Source organism: Calliphora vicina, chromosome 1 (assembly GCF_958450345.1).
Source record: "Calliphora vicina chromosome 1, idCalVici1.1, whole genome shotgun sequence".
NCBI lineage: Eukaryota > Metazoa > Arthropoda > Insecta > Diptera > Calliphoridae > Calliphora > Calliphora vicina.
Window position 1 is genome coordinate 58,394,301 of NC_088780.1, and position 20,050 is coordinate 58,414,350.

A 20,050-nucleotide genomic window follows, 5' to 3' on the forward strand; every position below is an offset into this window, starting at 1 on the left:
TACTGAAGGGCTGTTGGCAAATGGTGACAGTGGGTCTCACAGAAACTCCTACTCCCAACGATGTGGAAAAAAACGAACGTGCACTTGCTGAAATTACTCTCATGATTGAGCCGGCCAATTTTGCTCATATAGCGACGGCGAACACCGCAAAAGAAGCATGGGACGCACTGTTGAATGTCTTTGAGGATACAGGTCTGACCAGAAAGGTGGAACTTCTTAAGCGTTTGGTTCAGTTTAAGTTATCTGATTTCGATTCATTCCAAGAATACGTAAGTCAAATGATCATGATGTCGCTGAAAGTTCAGCAAACTGGTTTGAAGCTGGATGACGAATTGGTTGCTTCACTAATGCTGGCCGGATTGCCTGAAGAATTTCTACCCCTTGTAATGGCAGTAGAGAATTCTAAAGCAAATCTAAGTGTTGATATGGTAAAAAATTTGCTGTTGCAAGACGCTAAATTTGATTGCCCAAAATTTGACGAAAAAGCTTTAGTTTCTAATAAGAAACATAATACCCGTAAAGTCAAGTGCTATGCGTGTAAAAGAGAGGGGCATATTGCAAAAAATTGCACCCAAAAGACAAAAACAAACATAACCAAAAAGAAAAATCCAGAAGAAAAATCATCATTAGCGGCGTCCTTTCTTACATCGTCTTCTTTATTTCTAACAAAACGCAATATGAACATTCAAGAGTGGTTTATTGACTCTGGGGCTACGTCGCACATGACGAATTCGAAAGATATTTTGTGCAATTCAAGGAAAATAAATGATAAACATGTGGTAGCTGCCAATGATAACAAAATGGCGATTGAGTCTGCTGGTGATGTAAGTGTCGTTCTGCATTCAGGCGAGAAAGAGACAAGCATTTTTAAGAAATGTTGAATACGTTCCTGAAATGTCCGTCAACTTGCTATCGGTTAGACAGATGACTTTAAAAGGTAACAAAGTGGTTTTTGAAGACGACGTATGTCATATTTTTAATAAAGGCGGAGAATTACTAGCAACTGCCTTGATAGCGTCTAATGATTTTGAATTGTGGCACAGAAGACTTGCACATATTTGTGACAATAATATGAAGAATGTAATAGCCGCATCGAGCGGCATACAATGTGATGGTGACGTCATGCACGAAAAATGTGTTGTTTGCATAAAAGGTAAACAAACACGAGCTTCATTCAAGGAGCCGGGCCATCGTGCAACAGGTTTGTTACACATCGTACATTCGGACGTGATGGGTCCCCTCAGAACAAAATCGTTTTCCGGATATCGTTTCCCGATATCAGCTATGCTGTAAATTTGTTAAGCACATTTAATGCGAATCCGGGTAAAACTCGGATAAAGGCCATCGATAAAGGCCTTACATATGGACACGAACAAAGCAGTCTAGTTGGTTTTTGTGACGCAGACTGGGCAGGCAACATCGACGATAGGCGTTCTACTACCGGCTACATATTTACTTTGCAAAGTGGTGCAATTTCGTGGTGTACAAGGCACGTGGTGCACTGTGGCACTCTCCTCAACCGAAGCTGAATATATGGCAATGGTATCAGCCATGCAAGAGTGTATATGGTTACATCGATTACAGAGGGAGCTTATCCAAGATGTACAAGAACCGATTACATTATATTGCGACAACAAAAGTGCTATTCTTATAGCGAAGAATAATTCATTTTCTAATAGAACTAAGCACGTAGATCTCAAGGTTAAATTTGTCAGAGAGAAGTTGGACAGTAAGCAGATTCTTTTGAAGTATGTGGATACTAAGAATATGGTAGCAGACTTTCTAACTAAGGCTCTTAGTACAGATAGACTTTAGATAGATACGTGTGGTACAAAATCTGGTTTGTAATAATTTTTTTTTTAAATATAATAAATTGTATAAATAATTTATTCAGGTGGAATATTGTGAATATGTATGTACTTGAATAACCTATTTATACAAAGTAGTCAGTAAGTTTACATCACTGTCACATGTAATGAAATATGTATATGAAATTGAATAAAATGGCAGTTCTTTTCTAAGTTTATTAACAACACAATAAATATATTTAATTTGACGAAACTTATTTTTTATTTTGCAAATTGTTAATCTCACGAAAATAGAACATGCTCTAATTGGCAAAAAAGTCATAAGAGGTACACATATAATTTATATACACAAAGTTTGATATGGATCACACGGTTAATGTTTACATGTGGAAAAATGTCCTAATATATGTCACAATACACATACATACCGTGTGACCACCAATTAGCCTGGTGATAGATCGGCTCCTCGAAGCTGAGAGTGTTTAGCTCTGAGCAAAAGGGTTCATGTGAATTTGTACTTCTAAAATTTATTTTTTACGGACTTTCATGAACTCAACCTTTAATAATGGTACATCCAATGGATGTTTTCATTTGTAAGAGATGTATTATATGCACTGTCCAAAATTGTTTTAAAACAGTTTTATGCTGCATAACTTTACAGATTTAGTCACTGATTAGCCAGTGAAGACTAAAAGGTTTTAGCCATAGTAGAAAAATAGAAGGTAGTTTCATTCTCTCTTTATTTTTTAAAATTCTACGTCTGACATGCTTAAGGATTTTGACGTTTTCGTTAAAATAGTAATACCATATTAATTAAAAATTTTCCCATATATTCTTTGAAGTTTGTGAAAAAATTAATACATAATTTTCATTAATTTGAAGAATATTAAAAAAAATATTTACTATCAAATTAGGATCAAAGGTAAGATTATCATTTTCAAATATTTCAAAGCTAATTTGTGAACATTATTTTAAGATTTAACAAACATGAGTTGCATTTTCCCCAACTGCGAAAATACCAAATATTTTTGCAAAAATTCAAATGTAAATTTTTATAAAGTCCCTACATTACCTAACAAACGACAACAGTAGCTGGATGTATGTAAAACTTGTCAGAGGGTGGATTATACAAACCGAACACCAATTTTTTAAGCCTTTTGGAACGTTTAAATTAAATTTTTTTAAAATTTAATGAAAATTCTTTGTCAGGCAGCCCAAATTATATAGCGAATGTTAGGAATTGAATCATTGACTTCCAACACAACATACTTAATACATTTTTATTTAAATACTAAATTATAAATTACACATTTTTTGTAAAAAATTTCTCTATAATAAAAATCATTTTTAGGAATGTGGCAACGCTTTTTATAATGCTCACAAAATAAGGAAACTTCAAAAAACCTTATTTGAAAAAAAAAATTTTGATTGAAACTACCTTCTATATTTTTATCATGGTTTTAGCTACTTTGAAGTCTCTTGGTTTTGATGTGCGAAAAAATAAATATTTTGTCGGAGAAGATAAATTTGTAAATTTTTTACTGAAAAAAAATCAGGGACCGTAGAAATTATAAAGTAGAAATTTATAACCGATTATGGCCAATAAGCTAGGTTGTTTAAAAAATAATAAATAATAATTATTCTTGAAATTTCTAAAAAAAAGCCATCAAAAGAAAATATCGGAGAGTCAGGTCAAGCATATCATTTTGATCGTTTTCAACTGCATCAGCCTTTGGTTTTTATTTTTTTTTTGTCAGAAATATTTGTCAGACTTTCATTTTTTTGTCAGGAATATTTGTCAGATTCTGATTTTCTTTTTGACAAAGTCTTACAAATTAAAAATTAAAAAAATAACAATTATTTGAAATAAAAATAGAAAATAACAATTATGTTGTGATTTTTATTATAAATGTCATAATTTTTACGGCACTTTTCAGTTAAGGTAGGGTCACAATTGGAAAATATTTTTATTTATTTCAAAAACTTATTTACTAACCCCCAGTAACACGAAGTCTGGTTATGTTTTAACTAATAGTTATACTGACAGTTTTCATACAAAAATAATTTTAACCGACAGTATAACTATTAGTTAAGGCATAAGCAGACTTCGTGTTAATGGGGGTTACGGTGATTAAAAACAAGTATTTAGTGTTATTTGATGCTGTATGATCTTACAAAATACTTGTAAAGGTAAACAACTTCAAACAAATTTGTACTAAAAACAACTGGTTACGCTTTTTTGAGTAAATATTTGTCATGTAGGACCGTACCTTTAATCTACTTTTTATTTTTTAACTCAATTATCATAAAAATAAGACTTGGCGTACTTATAGATTTAATCTAACGTTATATTTTGTATGAAAATAAATAATATTAAATAATCGTTGGTTTAAATTGATTCAAAGAGTTTTTTTTAAATTTTTTCTCCAAAACAAATAACACATAAACTTATTATCAATATTACAACAAAACATAATGTTCTAAGTAGAAAAGGAATATATTTATTGCTAACCTCTTTAAGTAATAAGATAAAGTGTAAACAAATAATTATTAAAATAAACACATAAAATGATTAAATAATTTTCTTCAAATAGCGAGATGAACTATCTTCTTCCGTAAAACTCACTGCACGTGAAAGACGTTTCATTAAATTCTCTTCGGTGGAATATGATGGACAATTGTATATGACACCACAAGATTTTCTTGATTCTGTAGTTGAACAGGAACCAAGACGTGAGTACTTTAAAAGCATATCTTATATTTATGTTCAAAATAATAGCAATTATTATAAATTTTTCTAAAAGCACGTCTCAAACGACGTATTTTAACCGATCAAGAAGTAACAAAGATTAAGGATGAAACACCACCATTGAAGAAGGGTTCAAATCAATTGTTTAGAACTCTAAGAGATAAAGGTAAATGTTTATTAATTAGTAGAGGTATAATTTAAGATACAATGTATTAATATAATTTATTTTTTATAAATTTTTGTTTAGGAATTATTTCTTATACGGAATACTTGTTTCTTTTATCAATTTTGACTAGTAAGTATATTTAGGGCCATTATCATAATGCAAATGTTTATGCTAACCATCGAGCTATATTTTATCCCTAATAGCTCGTTATTTGTCACAGCTATTTTCATTAGCCATAGAGTTATTCTTTTTAAGATTATAGTAAATAATATGTGTAATTTTTCTTATTAGAACCCAAATCTGGTTTTCGTATTGCCTTCAATATGTTTGATACTGATGGTAATCATCGTGTGGATAAAAATGAATTTTTGGTGGTAAGTTTTTATAGTTTTTAAACTAACTGTTAGCACTACATTCAAACATTATTTGTCTATTTAAAAATATAAATAAAAAAGCGAACATAATGGAAATTTTATATTTTTTATTAATTATTATAATTATCATTTAAATTAGACAATTATTAAAGTGTTCAAATAATTTTTGAATGTAGTACTAATTATAACTTATTATTATTATTTCATTGAATTTTCCTATTATTTAGGCGTTTTTACTTTATTTTATTTTATATTATTTTTTTTATTTAGATTTTAAAAATTTTGGGTGGCTCCTTTCGTTCACATGATTTGGATGAAGAAACTAGACGCATTGTAAGCATTTTTATTATTTTTATCTTAATTTTCGAAAAAGCTTTGTTTGAAAAATCGACATTGAAGTGTATAGAATTTAATTAAATTGAATTACATTTTAGAGGTAATGGTTTCTATTGTTAAAACACGAAGGTTATTACATGTAATTTAAGACATAACAACATTGGTGTAAATATGTCAGGAGTAACATCGGATTCGTCCTTTTCATGAAATTTTCATAACTTTTTCACCGATGACGTTGGATCTCGAATTTGAGCTCAGGAATTGTTTCTGGTTTATTCAAGATTTCACAAAACCCCAAAAAAAATCCCACGGCATTAAATTTCATGATCTTGGTGGATGGACATCAGAATTTCTTGAGATAATTTGTTCTGGAAATCGTAGCTGCAATAAATCGATTGTTGCATGCGCGTGGCAGGTGGTGGCGTCTTGCTGAAACCACATGTCGTCCAGTTGAAGCCTCAAGAACTCCGTTATCAAGTTACTGTAACGAATACCGTTCACAGTCTCTGCAATTTCGACCTCATCTTCAAAAAAATAAGGCATAATCAAGCCGCCTGATCAAAATTCGCACCAGACAGTTGCTTGTTGTGGGTCCATTGTTTCTTATGGATTGCATGAGGATTTTCTGAGCCCCAATTTCGACATTTTTCTGTATTCACGAAGCCATTCAGATGGAAATGCGCTTCATCGTAGTTGAAAAGGATGCCGAATTGATGCTTCCGGCGACACTCGTTCCCAGCAGCATTGTTTTCAAGAGACCGACCGCACAGGAGTCTTAAGTCCATAACCAGCATAGTTTCTTAAAATTTGTTTAACACTCTTCAAATGGTTGACGCATTAGATGCACTTTCTCGACTAAAATTTCTCATAACTTTCCAAATTTTTGTAATAAGTTTTCACAATTTTAACTTATTGTTCATTCGTAAAGCGCACCATTTTTAATAATCGGAATAAACATATGGGACATCTGACAAATTTCAGAGTTACAACTTGCTAAAAGAAAAAAGGACACTAAATTAATCAAATCAAATGTGCCCCCCATACGGGGCATAAACAGTTCTATTTTCTTTATATATAATAAATTCGATTTATTTATAGTGTTTATAAAAAACCGACTTTTTAAAAAACCGGTTTGTCGGTTAACCGAAAAAGGCACATTTATAAAAAACCGGTTTTTCGGTTAACCGACAACGAAAAAACCGGTTAAACCGGTTAACCGAGATTTAAACAAATTATTTAAACAATAACTCAAAAAATTCATTTTTATTAAAAATAGCACTAAATTAACATATCATAAGTAGGTATAAGTGTACTTTTATTTTTAAATATATCAAAAATAATAATTAAAGAGAAATGTGGAAATAAAAAATAAATAACTATATATGTAAGAGATCAAATTGAATTCATAAGTTGATATAAAAATGTTTAGATTACATTTAAGAATGTTTGTGACATTCTGTTTTTAATTTTTGTTTTAATTGAGGATGATACCGAAAACGCTCTTTCACTAATCGTTGAAGTCGGATTTATGGTAAGAAGTGAATTATATAACAAATTTAATTTGGAACTTCTTTTTTTAAATTTTTCTAAATAGTCAAAATCATCTGTAAGATTATTAGTATTAACATTTTGATATTTCAAATTACGATTTTTAATAGATTTTAAAGTTATATTTAGTTGTTCTTCTAAAGTCTTTGAACTGGATGAAATTTCAACACATTCAGAATCTGAAGCACTATCAATAGTTGTATCATCCGTATTTAATTCCAAAAAAAGCCTGTTATATAGTTTAACTGCCAAATCAATAACAGACGATTTTGACGAATATTTTAAATACTTGCAAGATTTTGGAATACAACCATTGTGAAGATATAAGATAAGAGTATTTAACGTTATATTTCTTCTTTGAGAAAGTCTCTCATGAAGACATGATTTAAGAGTTTTAGCGAAAGGAGTATTTGATTTTCCGACTGAACTTAGCACGAATTTTAATATTACTTCAGCTTCTAAAAGTGTCACTGAATCGTTTGATAATTTATTTACGGAAATAGTGAGCGGTTCTAATTCATTTCGAATACATTCTAATATAGTAAATTCATGTTCAGAAAAAGTTTCTAAATTAAAATATAGCAGTGTTTTGTTTACACAATTTTTAATTTTTAAAAATGTAGAAATCATTTGAAATAAGGTATTCCAACGGTGTATTACATCTAATTTTAGATGTAATTGATGACCCTCTTGTTCGGTTACATACGTTTGCAGTTTTTGTTGTTTATCTTGTGATTTTTTGAACATTTTAACAACTCTTCTTAATTTAGAGACTGTCGGTAAAATTGACGGCATAAGAAAAATTTGATTCGTTGGTATATCAAAGGAATCATCGGAATTAAGAGATTCATTTTCCAAGTCAGACCAATTACTGTCATTTAATTCAACATTACTACAATATTTATAAAAACTATCTACTACACATAAATGAATGCCATGATTATAGCATAGTTGGCTTGTGGGAGATATAGATTCTCCATATTTTTTCATGACGGCAGCTCCGTCATGGGTGGATGCAACAATATCAGAGTCGATGTCAATGTTAAATTCCGAAAGCTTTTGTTTTACGTATTGTTTAATATTTTCCGATGTTCCCCTTGTAGTTATTTGTGTTAGTCCCAAATTATAAACCTCCAAATTGTTTGTATTCAGATTGGAACAACGAACACTTACATTTATGTATTTAAAGCTGGATATGTCAACCCACTCATCGACAGTAATAGAAAATTTTCCACCTTTATCTATAATTGACCCAAACATTTTAACATAGTCTATTTTCTTTTGTTCATAAAACGAATAAATATGTTTCCATATTGTCATCTGACTTGGCATATCCATATGTAAAGATTTTAAGTAAGATATTATTAGTTTAGATTTACACACTGCATTTATAGATAGCCCATCCTCTGCTACGGCCCGAGCTAAAATTTCTTCCAGAGTTAGACTATTCTTTATTTTATTAAAATAGTTTGTAACGCCAGCTTGAGATGAAGTGGGTTTGTCTGACATGTCTTCATCTTGAGACATGTTTTGGTTGTTTGCTTTTTTATCGCTGATGTCTATTTGATGTTTTCTCATTAAATGACTTTTAAGCGACGACGTGGAAGATCCCTTACAGGACAGAATTTGTGGGCACTTAATGCAATAAGCCTTCTCATTATTCTTTTTATAATATTTCCAAACTTTTGAACTCATTTCTGTAAGCAAATGACAAGTATATTATTATTTCTTTCACAAAATGTTTAATTTAGCTATTTTCTCACTTTTTTAACAATCAGAAACTAACACCACTTGAATATTATTTTTGTTAATATTTGTATTCATTTTTTAGTTGTATTAAACACATCAAACTAATATATTTTGCAGAAACAAATCAAAACAAACCTGCGAATTTAACAAGGTGAAGTAACTAAAACAGCTTCTTTTTTTTTTGTATAGAGTTTTTGTTGGCAAAGGCCATATAAAACAAATCATCATCTGTTACTGAGTCTACCTTGTTGAATTTACTTAACAACACAAACACAATTGAGTAATTCACAGCGAATTAATAACACAACAGTAGGTAATTAGATACGTATAAAATTTAACGGACAAGAAAAAAACAAAAAATTTGGCAAAATTAGTAGTATATTTTTAAAACCGGTTAACCGACAGAAAAAAACCGGTTAAACCGGTTAACCGAAAATGGACATTTTAAATTAACCGGTTTGCAAAAAAACCGAAATTAGACAAAAAACCGGTTTTTCGGTTAACCGGTTAACCGGTTTATAAACACTATTTATTTATGAAGAAAAACCATAAACATTAACATTTAAAAATAAAAAACAATAAATTTATTTCACGAAAAAATTAAAAAAATTATAAAATTTACTGCAAAAACATGGTCACCCAACCACAAAGTATACAGAGGCGTCAAATTTGACAGTTCAAAAACACTAAAATCAGCTTTTTTTGAAATTGTTTCGATAGAAAGAGAAAACAAATTTGCGGTTTAATACAGAGAGTGCATTAAAACAAACAACTATATAAATAAGCACAAAACCAAACCAGTTGAAATTGTTTCGAGCGAAGAGACAAATATATTTTTTTGCCGTGTCGCCTCTGTATACTTTGTGACCCAACTACATTCGGTCGACGACTGAAAAAACTAGCGAAAGTTGTTGACGTTGCTAGAAAACAAGGTTGCCATGTGAAAAACTTGGTTAAGGGTCGGAAAAAATTGTTAACTGAGATTTTATTAACATTGTTCAAAGGTGCCCCTGTTCAAACGTGCCCCACTCCCCTACATAAATGTTAATAAAAAAGAAACCACTAAACCTACAGTTTTGATTTTTAATTAATTGATTGATATTATTATTACAACTTACAAAAAATATTTGTCCAATTCACAACGTAGTTGTATGTTCTACGTTGTATGATACAACTATTGTGGTTGTGAACGCAAATTTCGCAAAGTCGTAAGTTTACCTTGTCAATGCCAAAAGAAACAGATAAAAACAAAACATCCCAAAGTCTATTAATATGTAAAATTAATAGTGCAGCGAACAATAGAAAACTAATGTCTGAATTGTTTAAAAATGCAAACAATTGACAAATATTTAAAACAAATTATCGGTTTTCATAAATTAAATAAATCAACTGATTTCAGTGCTACCGTTTGGTTGTTATTTTACACTAAAATTAACAAATTTTTTATGTATAAATATGAACTTTTGGTAACACTTAAATTTTCACACAACATTCCAAAAACATATCGCACTCGTTCAACAATACTGTATTAACTCAAAATTACAAAATTTTCAGTAGAGGGCAAAAACTGTTTGTGATTACCAGGGCAAGGATTTCTATGCAAATGCATGTTTGTAGTCAGTAACTCAAAGTCACTTTCGACAATATATCTTTCCGAATCGAAAAATTTGCAACAAAATGACATCGATTTGTTGTTGCATATTTTTGCATATTTTGTTATAAATGCATACTTTTCTTTTAAATTAATATATTTAGCATAATTTTCCATTTTATTGCATATTTAATTTTCTTTTGGATATATTTTTATAGCAGCAAATAATCCAAAGGTATTTTATCCAAAACATGTTTAGCACATGGTTTACATCGAGTAGCCGAAGAAATTTGATCTCAATTTGAAGATATAGATTTATTTATTTCCAATGGAAAAAGTGTTTTTAAAGGCACCATCTCTGTTGCTAAATTTAAAGAAAAGTATCCAGTACAATTACGTGCACATTTCGATTATTTTGAATTCAATTGCAAAAGTATTTAGCTAGTAGCAAAAATGTTACAAAAACTGACAAATTTACATTTTTTACAGTTTTTGGGTCATTTTGACTCAAACGAGATACAGGGTTAATCTCCAACCAATTTTCATTAATATATTTAAATATACATATTTCTGGAAAACAATGCAGAAAATTAACGAGTTTCACCTATTTATTTCATATAAATAGTAAAATTTTGCATATATCCGAACGTCCCGAAATCGTTGTCCGATTTGGCTCAAATTTTCAGCACTTAACTTTTGGGCCTAGAATCACAATATTCCACCCAGCACTCTTTGAAATCTAAAAAAGAATCGGCTGTCACCCTAATGTACATATATATTGAAACTGTTACCTCAAAAGTATATTTTTCAAAATGGTTTTTATTGTATATTTTTCTCATTTTTAGTGCATATTTTCTGAAAATCCTTGCCTTGGTGATTACATTTTAAGAGAATTTGAAAATCCGAATACAGCATAGTAAGCAAAATAATACATTTTTTATGAAAATATACGATGTATTTCTATTAAAATGTTTGTATTAACTCAAAATAATACCTTTTTGTTGATATAAGGTAGTCACTAATTATCACGAAAATGGTCTCAAATGTGGTTTTCGAGATGAAAGAGTAATCGGAATACGTTGAAATTGTTAGTTGATTTCTTGCAAAAAGTGAATTTTTAAAAATTTTGAGTTAATACAGTATTGTTGAACGAGTACGATATGTAAAAATGTTGTAGGTGTTGTACAAAATATTTATATAGAAATTATTAACAACATTTGTACAACTATTGTAATTCAGACGACTTATAACTCATACGACTGTACAACTTCAGTTGTGAATTGAACAATTATTTTTATAGTTCTAATCAATAGTGCTGAATTTTTTAACCTTTTCCGGAAACCCTCCCATTAAGGTTTTTATAGCGCTTTCTGTCACCTTGTTCGATCAGGTAGTTCATCTCCGTTTAAAATCTACCACACTTTTGGACACCTTTTTGTGCTCTTCAATTCTCTTTTAACAAGAGCCCAATATCTCTACACTAGCCTTAGCTCCAAGCCGGTTTGAAAGATTTGCCTCTCTTGGCACAAATACTACATTATTGTTCTTGTACCACTCAAGACATTGCTTACCATAATGACAGATTGCCAAATCAGGCATGGATGAATGGAAGCATCCTCTTTTGTAAACATTCCTTGATGTAAATTTCGGTATTATAGAGCCATACCTAGATCTTTTTGGGAAAATTTTTTGCTTTTGTGTCCTAAACTTTTCTACATTCCCTCGAGCATCAGCAACATAAAAATATTGACCCGGAAGCTGCGAAAAATTTTCCAGAACATACGCTTCATCATCCATTATGTAGCAGGTACATTTTTTTATAAAATTTGACTTAAATTTTCGTGCTCTTTCTTTGACCTCTAAATTTTTATCAGAGTTGCTGTCAGGAACATTTTAGTCCTTGTATGTTTTTAAACCAGCGTTGGCTTTAAGTTTTCGTACCAAATAGTCCGAGTACTGAGCTAAACGGACTGCTTTCCTGCCGGATGTGTTGGGAGCTCTTTTGAAAATGCTTTCTATTTATTAGCTTTAGAAACATCATGTGGACCATTCCTTCTACCTGAACCAGGTTTTCTATCAACGGACAAGTTTGCTTAGACAACTTTGTCTTGACAACAAATGACATTTATTGTTATGATGAATATTTGTCAAGTATAGACAGGGGGGTTATATTTTCTTGATAGTTTTGTTTGCCTTATTTGTATTTAAAAATACATACCCGATACATATGAAAATAAAAAGTTTTTAAATTGCTTTAAACAAATTTTGAATATTGACTGAGGCTGTGTGTATATTGTATATGTATGTAAAACAACTTTTGTCGATTTTTCAAACAAGCAACTTTATATTTATTTACAATCACTCCATATAATAATTTTAAATTATTTATGTATTTTTTATTTAAACAATATCAAACATACAGCTTACCTTACAGGATTTATGAATAGGTTTTGTAACAATTCATTTAGATTTATTTTTATTGTCATAATATTGTTTCTATTATTTAAATTTATTATTATTTTATTTACAATATTGGAAAAACTTTAGCTAAAACGTTTAGTTTCCACCGAAGAACAAGCCAAAGAATTGTATTACAAGAAAAAGAAAGACAAAAAGATTACGAATGCATTTGTAAGTTAAACAGGTTAAACGTATGTCACTACATTATCGTTTTTTTTTTTTCTTCTTTAAGTTGTTTGAGTTAATTTCTGTTCTGTTACTAGTTTTGTTACATTATTTATTTGTTTTTATTTATTTATCAGCAAACATTTTGTTGATATTTTATTTTGTTTTAAAGGAATTCCAAATTGCAGATTCCTTAAGCTTTACTTTTTAAAATATTTTTTTTAAAAAAATTAAATAACGTTGCAAATTATTCATAAAAGTTGCGCTTTTGTTTTGTTCTTTTCTGTATTTCTTTTGCAGCTGCTTAGCTCAAGTTTTTAAAAAGCAGCATGTAATTTAAAACATTTCATGAAATAGATATCTACTATGCGTAATTATTTTGCTTTTATTTTTAATTTTTCTTTTATAAAACGCCTTTGTTTTGTTCTATATTATTAGCTGCAAAATTATTTTACAGTTCTTAGGACTCTTTACTGAAAAACAGACGAAACCATACATAAACGTTTTGTAAGTAAAATTTCGTTACTAAGGTCACCTAAAATATCCTAACCTTTGTCCTTCTTTTGCAATAGTTTTATTTATTTTTTTGTTTGTTCCTACTATATTGTTTTCTTTTTTTTATTCAAGGATTGTTTTTATTTTTAATTTATGTTTTTAATTTTTTATTAAAAAAATTTAATTTTTTGTGCCATATAACATTATTAACTGTGTACTTTCTAACTTTTTAAACAAAATCATCCCCTTAATATTACCTTATACAACTCCGTGTATGCGTGTACATAAATGCGATAAGATGGAACGTATTTTTAGTGGAGCTTGGAAAGATAAACGTGGTAAAACTCAAACTAACGATGAGGAATCTGAACAAATTAAAAAAGATGATGATGATGAAGATAGTGAAGAGGTATTATTTGCTTTTAACGCGAATATTTAACATAAAAATAATATTTATTTTCCAACTTCATATAATAATTTTTGTAAAGCTTTCTTTCTATTTTTTATGCTTATCGTAACTTGTCGAAAAAGTATAGGTACAGCTGAATAATAATTAAAATTTGATAAGATGTTTAGAATTTTAAATCATATTACGCGTTTTATGAGACTGATCAGTTTTTAACATGATTTTCACCTATATATCGAATATTTGAAAAATTTTTTAACTCAGACCACGTTTTATACAAATAATACAAACCAAAACAGAAATTTCAAATTCTAATAAAATCGCTTCAAAAAGTTAACAAAGCAATTAAAAACAAATAATAATGTCGAGATGAAAGAGTAATCGGAATACGATGCAATTTTTTACAGTAGATAGATATTGTTGTTGTTGTAGCAGCAGTGATTGCTGAGTTGACAGCCCTGTGCCGAATGAACTCGGTTCATTCCGGTGCGCAGAACCGGCTGTCGTGGGAATGAGTAGATAGATATTGATGTTGTTAGTTGATTTCTTTCAAAAAGTGAAATTTTAAAAATTTCGAGTTTTTAAAAAATTTCGAGTTTTTAATTGCTAAATAATTGTCTGGATTGATTTCGTTTTCATCTCTATAAATATGCTCGTTTTAAATAAAAGGAAAGTTTATGTAGTTACTTTTTCGATTTGTTTTTCATTACACAATTCTAGATATCCTGAAAATAGATGCTTCAATTAAAAATTAATCATCGTTCCAGATATATTGATCCAGTAATATCGTTTTGTACAACAACTTATAACTTCACTAAGTTTTGTAATGTAAAAAAAAAATTCCAAGAATTTAAAACTAGTTTGATTACAAATTGAATTACTGGGACGAAACTTTGCTCTTCTGAATTCGATAATATTTGGTATACATGTTTTCCATGACCTTACAAAATGTAAAGTTCTCCATAATTACGAACTTCGAAATATTAAAGCTAATAAATTGTCATCAAAACAGGATATTGCATAAAAAATTGTACTATCTCAAAAAAAGCCATCTTCCATTTTCCAATGATTTAATTTAAATATGAGCCATTGCATGATTAAAAACATATGTATATCAAATTCAGTATGGGACCATGGAGGGATTCTCGACATAATTGAAATTTAGGAAAATATTAAAAAAAAAATTATTTACGTTTTTGTGTAAATTTGTGTAACTAATTGTGCAATTTTTATAAACTTAGGGTAGGGTCACACATGGCAAATATTTGCTCAAAAAGCCGTAACCACTTTTTTTTAGCACAAATTTGTTTGACATGTTTACTCTTAGAATTGTTTTGTAAGATCCAAACAGCATCAAATAAAATAAAACTAAATTTTTTGTTTTGAATCATCCAAATTAAAATAAGTTTATGAAATAAGTAAAAGAATTCAAATATATTTTATTTAGTGGTTACGTTTTTTTCGTTAAATATTAGTCATGTGTGACCCTATCTTTAGTCTTATATCTGTTAGACAAAACAACTTTAAATTTTTTTAGAAGTGCGCAAAAACTGTATAATTGATCGATAATTGTTTTATTATTTGAACTTTTTTTGGCTATATTAATGTATATGTTCCCACTCTGAATTTTTTATGTGTTGTTAACCATACAATGGCTTATAATTGAGGAAAATCTTCAAACCAAGGCGAATTCAAAGCAACTTAATTTTTTTATAACCATAAAGTACCTGATTTTCTTACAGGCGTCATTTACAATTTCGAAAAATAAAATTCACAGAAGTTTAGTAGCATTTTTTAACTTATTAACTATCTGAAAAATATTAAGCAAGGAGAGGGAAAAATTAACAACTTTTTGTTAGCATTGTGCTTTAAAAAGAAGAACTTAAAAAAGTGAGACAAACATGAATTTGAAATTTATTAAAAGAAAAAGTTCAAATTGAGTACGAGTATTTACAACAGCGAGTAAGTAGTAAAGCAACTATATATAGTACTACTGCAAAATAGGATTTCTAAGTAAAAAATGGCTGCAAGTATTTGCGCCGGATATTATGTATGTACATATTATTTTTCATGTACTTTTTCGACATTTCTGTATTAAAAAAAACAGCTTTTACTAATTCAACATCTAACTTTTTATTGTATGTTTTACATTTAACTAACAAGCTTTAACATTAAATTATAATTTTAACTAACTGATGGCGTTTACTTTTCTGACAGTAATGTTTTCTAGCATTTTGCTCTTCTTATGATATTTTCTGAAACGATATTTATTCTTTTAAAAGAAAACGCCATATATTTAATTACTAATATTTATATAATAACATATACCTCCAAAATTGTAGGACAATTATATAGATGATGAAGAAGGTTTACAACGTAAACATAAAGTGGACACCACTTTGCAGACCCATTTGTTTGGCAAAAAAGGCAATCAGGATTTATACTATGAGGGATTCTATAAATTCATGGACAACCTACAGACTGAAGTGTTAGAATTGGAATTCACTGAGTTCTCCAAAGGCAACAAAGCCATTACCGAAGTTGATTTTGCCAAAATCCTATTGCGTTATACCTACTTGGATACGGATGAGTATGATAGTTTTTTGGAACGTCTTTTAGATCGTGTTAAGGATGAACAGGGTATAACATTCGACGAATTTCGTGATTTTTGTCGATTCCTTAACAATCTGGAAGATTTTGCAATAGCTATGCGTATGTACACTTTGGCAGATCGTGCTATTTCAAAAGGTAATAATGCTGTAAATATGTTAAATATGATTTTATATAAATATATGTATATACTCAATATCTTTTTTTTAAAAATCCAGATGAATTTTCTAGAGCTGTAAAAATTTGCACAGGCTATACGTTGTCCAAACACTTGATTGATACCGTATTTGCCATATTCGATCAGGATGGTGATGGTTTATTGTCATATAAGGAATTCATTGCCATTATGAAAGAGCGTTTACATCGTGGTTTTAAAGTAAGTGGTCATATGCTTGAATATAATGAAGAATTAGATGAATTTGATGAACCCAAATATCCTATGTTTTCTGTGTGGCGAAGACGTGTCTGTCGCAATTTAGATTATTTCTATTATGACAGTGATATTCTCTAATTTCATCGAATCTAATATTGCAGTGCCTTGTCCTTATTAATCGTTTATTTTTAGTATTATTATAATTTTGACATAATACATAAGCCATACATAACATTTAAGCTTTAATTTTTACTTTTCGTTATCGTTTGTTTAATGTATAATCTCTTTTTAAAACTGACCATGACTCTAATCTCTATTTATACAAAAAATCTCTATTATATACACTTTTAATATCTTTATTTTTTATTTACAGAATAAGTTTAATGCTTATTTAATTTTTCTTAAATTAATTTTTTCTACTCACATTGGCTTTACATTTTAAGTTTTTACATGTGCTTTATTATTATTTTTTTTTTAAAGAAAATATTAATTAATAAATTTTTTTAATTTAAAATTTTAAAATAATTTGTTTTAATTGGCTTTGTATGTTTTTTTTTTATTTCTACTTTATGTGTGTCACAATTTGTATGTGCTTTTGTAACTAATATTTAGTTTTATTTATTCATTTAACATTTTTAAAATTTTTTTTAGTTTTAAATACACATCGATTTACAAACTCATTTTAAATGGTTGACAAAAACATTTTAAAATGTTTAAATTACAATCGAATAGTTATAAATTCTCAATAAAATTGGTTGTATGAGATTTTTGTATACATACTAAATTCATTCGCGGGGCATTTTATATCGTTATCTCCACATTTAAAGGATAAACTTTTTAAGGATCACAAATAAAACTCTATTCCAGGAAGGCCATTTGTATGTGAATAGTTGGAATAAGAATAAACTTGTTTATTTTTTAATTATGAACTGAAATTACTATTAACTAATTTCCCGATCTTTTAGATTCCCGGGAATCGGGCAATTTTATGTTTTATGTTACGTTCCCGGAAATTTCCGAAATATATCTATAATTATAATGTAAATTCGAAATATGAAAGTCGATAGAGCGACGAAGTCCACACAAAATATCCAATGTCCAACTTTAGGCTTGCACATGAAAGAGTAAAATGTATTGTACTTTGAATTTAAATAAAATTGGGGATGGTAAAAATCCAAATGAAATGAGATAGACCCATACAAAATGAAATGAGATAGCCCCATACAAATCTATTTCAGGAGGTACAAGTATATTGTAATAGGTTGTAATTTTTAAATTATTAACTAATATGACTTCTTAAAATATTTATTGCATTTAAGAATTCTCTTAACCTAAAAGGTAGTCAGGATCAAGCTGGAAAATGACCTCATATGGTGCGTTCGACGTAAAAAGTGATATTAAACAAGTATTTATTAGACTCAGTCCGATACCAGTTTTTTCAGACCGAAAAAGAACCGTTCTCTTAGTCTATTTCTTATCTTTCTGTCATATTTTGCAGATGACAGCAACATATGCCATTCATATTCATTCAATTATAGACCAAGCCAGTCGGAGATTGAGGCAATGAGGCAAAACATGAATGTTGCTCTTAACCAAGATCTTGTGATAATCTCTGAATAGTGTTGTTCTAATAGAGTCGACTTTAATGCACGTAAGACTCAATGTTGTATGTTTACACACACGCGCAAGGGTTCTTCAATTCGTGGTTGCTTGGACAGTGGATCGCACAACACATCACAGAGAAAATTCGTTCTATAGCCGTATGTGGAATAAGCTGCTGAAATGTCCACAAACACTACTCCCTCTATCCTCCCTCCCATAACCTATTTTCCTAGTTCTAACACAATGCATTGCATAAGACTGGGATCATCCCCTAAGAGCTGGTCCAATAAAAAATTATGAAATAATTAATATTTATTTTAAGCATGTTTTTAGCACATTTTTTTAGTTGCCCCCTTATACATGGTAGACTTTTTATACTTTAAATTCCATAATCTATATTTTTCTTTTAGTTTTGATTTTGGCCAAATTTTACTAGTTATCTCCTAAGCTGAAAAAGTATAAGAAAATTAATCTTGTAACCACACTTGGAGCTTAAAACTGTCAACAATTATCACTTCGAGTGTGACATAAACTTTTAGAAAAGTTACATCAGGAGTACAACTGAGAACGAAGTAGTTAAATTTCGGAGACATGCATGGACTGGACTCGAACGAAATAATATATTCTGCATTAATAATCTACTTTTTATACGAATGGGTTGTTAGAACCATATTATAAATTCATCAGAAAGAATATCACCCCTTTTTTTCTCAGAAGCAAAGACTGATAAAGTGATTAAGATCTGTTCGGTGAGCTCGCTAGGATATTGAATCTCTCATATAATGACTTCTGTAAGAGTTGACCTGATGAAGGAGAGGAGTAGACGGCAGAGAATTTCTAAATACAAAACTAAATCAAAAAATATGTAATGTGAATTTGTATAGCGTTTCAACTCTATATAGAGTTCTCGACGTGTAAAACATTTTGTTAATATAATTTTGGCACGCTGAACACAATTGAAAACTTAAAAAGTAAAATATCTCGAATTGTAGTGTTATAACTATTGAAAATAGTAAAATAAATTAAAATACTTCTGGTCACGTTAGGATAGCTTCCGTGAAAATCCATTATTCAAGCACCTATTCAAAATTAAACCCCATTGTGAAACCCAAGCGTTAAACTGTAGGTCCCTTATTCTACTCGCTCTATTTGCATAACTGATTCATCCTCGACAGGGGACGCCAAATAAAAACCCAATCATATTGGCCAAGGCCAGACATTGATAGAATAAGTGAGTCTCATTTCATTATGACAGATTCTACAGTAGTCGTTGAACCGTAGTTTCAATGCTGTCACTTTAACATGGTCCGTTAGAAATATTTTTCCCGAAATTGGCCTATTGTCGATCCATAGTTCTGAGTCGCGGTATTCGTCGCCAAAGGCATTTGAAATAGATTAGTATCCGATATATAGGAAAAATGTGTCAAAAACTCGATGTAGTTTCTTTTGCTTGTGTCTCAGTCCATTTATAGACCGGAATTATGAAATAAAAACTAAAGGCCCAACTATAATATGCATAAGCTAGCTTAAGTTAATGTCAAAACCGAACGAAAAGTCCGTCAAATGCTTAAGAAAATCCGAAGAAACTTTTAGGTGGCCATAATGTACTTACGTGCAT

General features: G+C 29.7%; 2 protein-coding genes across 7 annotated transcripts in view; both read left to right on the forward strand.

The window, feature by feature from the left end:
• Positions 1–20,050, forward strand: part of LOC135962753 (saccharopine dehydrogenase-like oxidoreductase) — a 485,871-nt gene that overhangs the window by 428,367 nt on the left and 37,454 nt on the right. The window lies entirely within an intron of this gene.
• The window catches only part of MICU3 (Mitochondrial calcium uptake 3), a 42,243-nt gene that overhangs the window by 19,477 nt on the left and 2,716 nt on the right, over positions 1–20,050 (forward strand). Inside the window, exons 2-10 of one of the 6 annotated variants that reach the window (XM_065514595.1) lie at positions 4,403–4,541; positions 4,613–4,723; positions 4,805–4,852; positions 5,015–5,097; positions 5,368–5,430; positions 12,869–12,952; positions 13,740–13,850; positions 16,190–16,595; positions 16,676–16,833. In XM_065514595.1, the coding sequence (XP_065370667.1) occupies positions 4,403–4,541; positions 4,613–4,723; positions 4,805–4,852; positions 5,015–5,097; positions 5,368–5,430; positions 12,869–12,952; positions 13,740–13,850; positions 16,190–16,595; positions 16,676–16,833 (1,203 nt within the window). Of the gene's footprint in view, positions 1–4,402; positions 4,542–4,612; positions 4,724–4,804; positions 4,853–5,014; positions 5,098–5,367; positions 5,431–12,868; positions 12,953–13,739; positions 13,851–16,189; positions 16,596–16,675; positions 17,356–20,050 lie in introns of those variants that run through there. The other 5 variants (XM_065514594.1, XM_065514599.1, XM_065514597.1 and 2 more) reach the window with 5 other exon arrangements.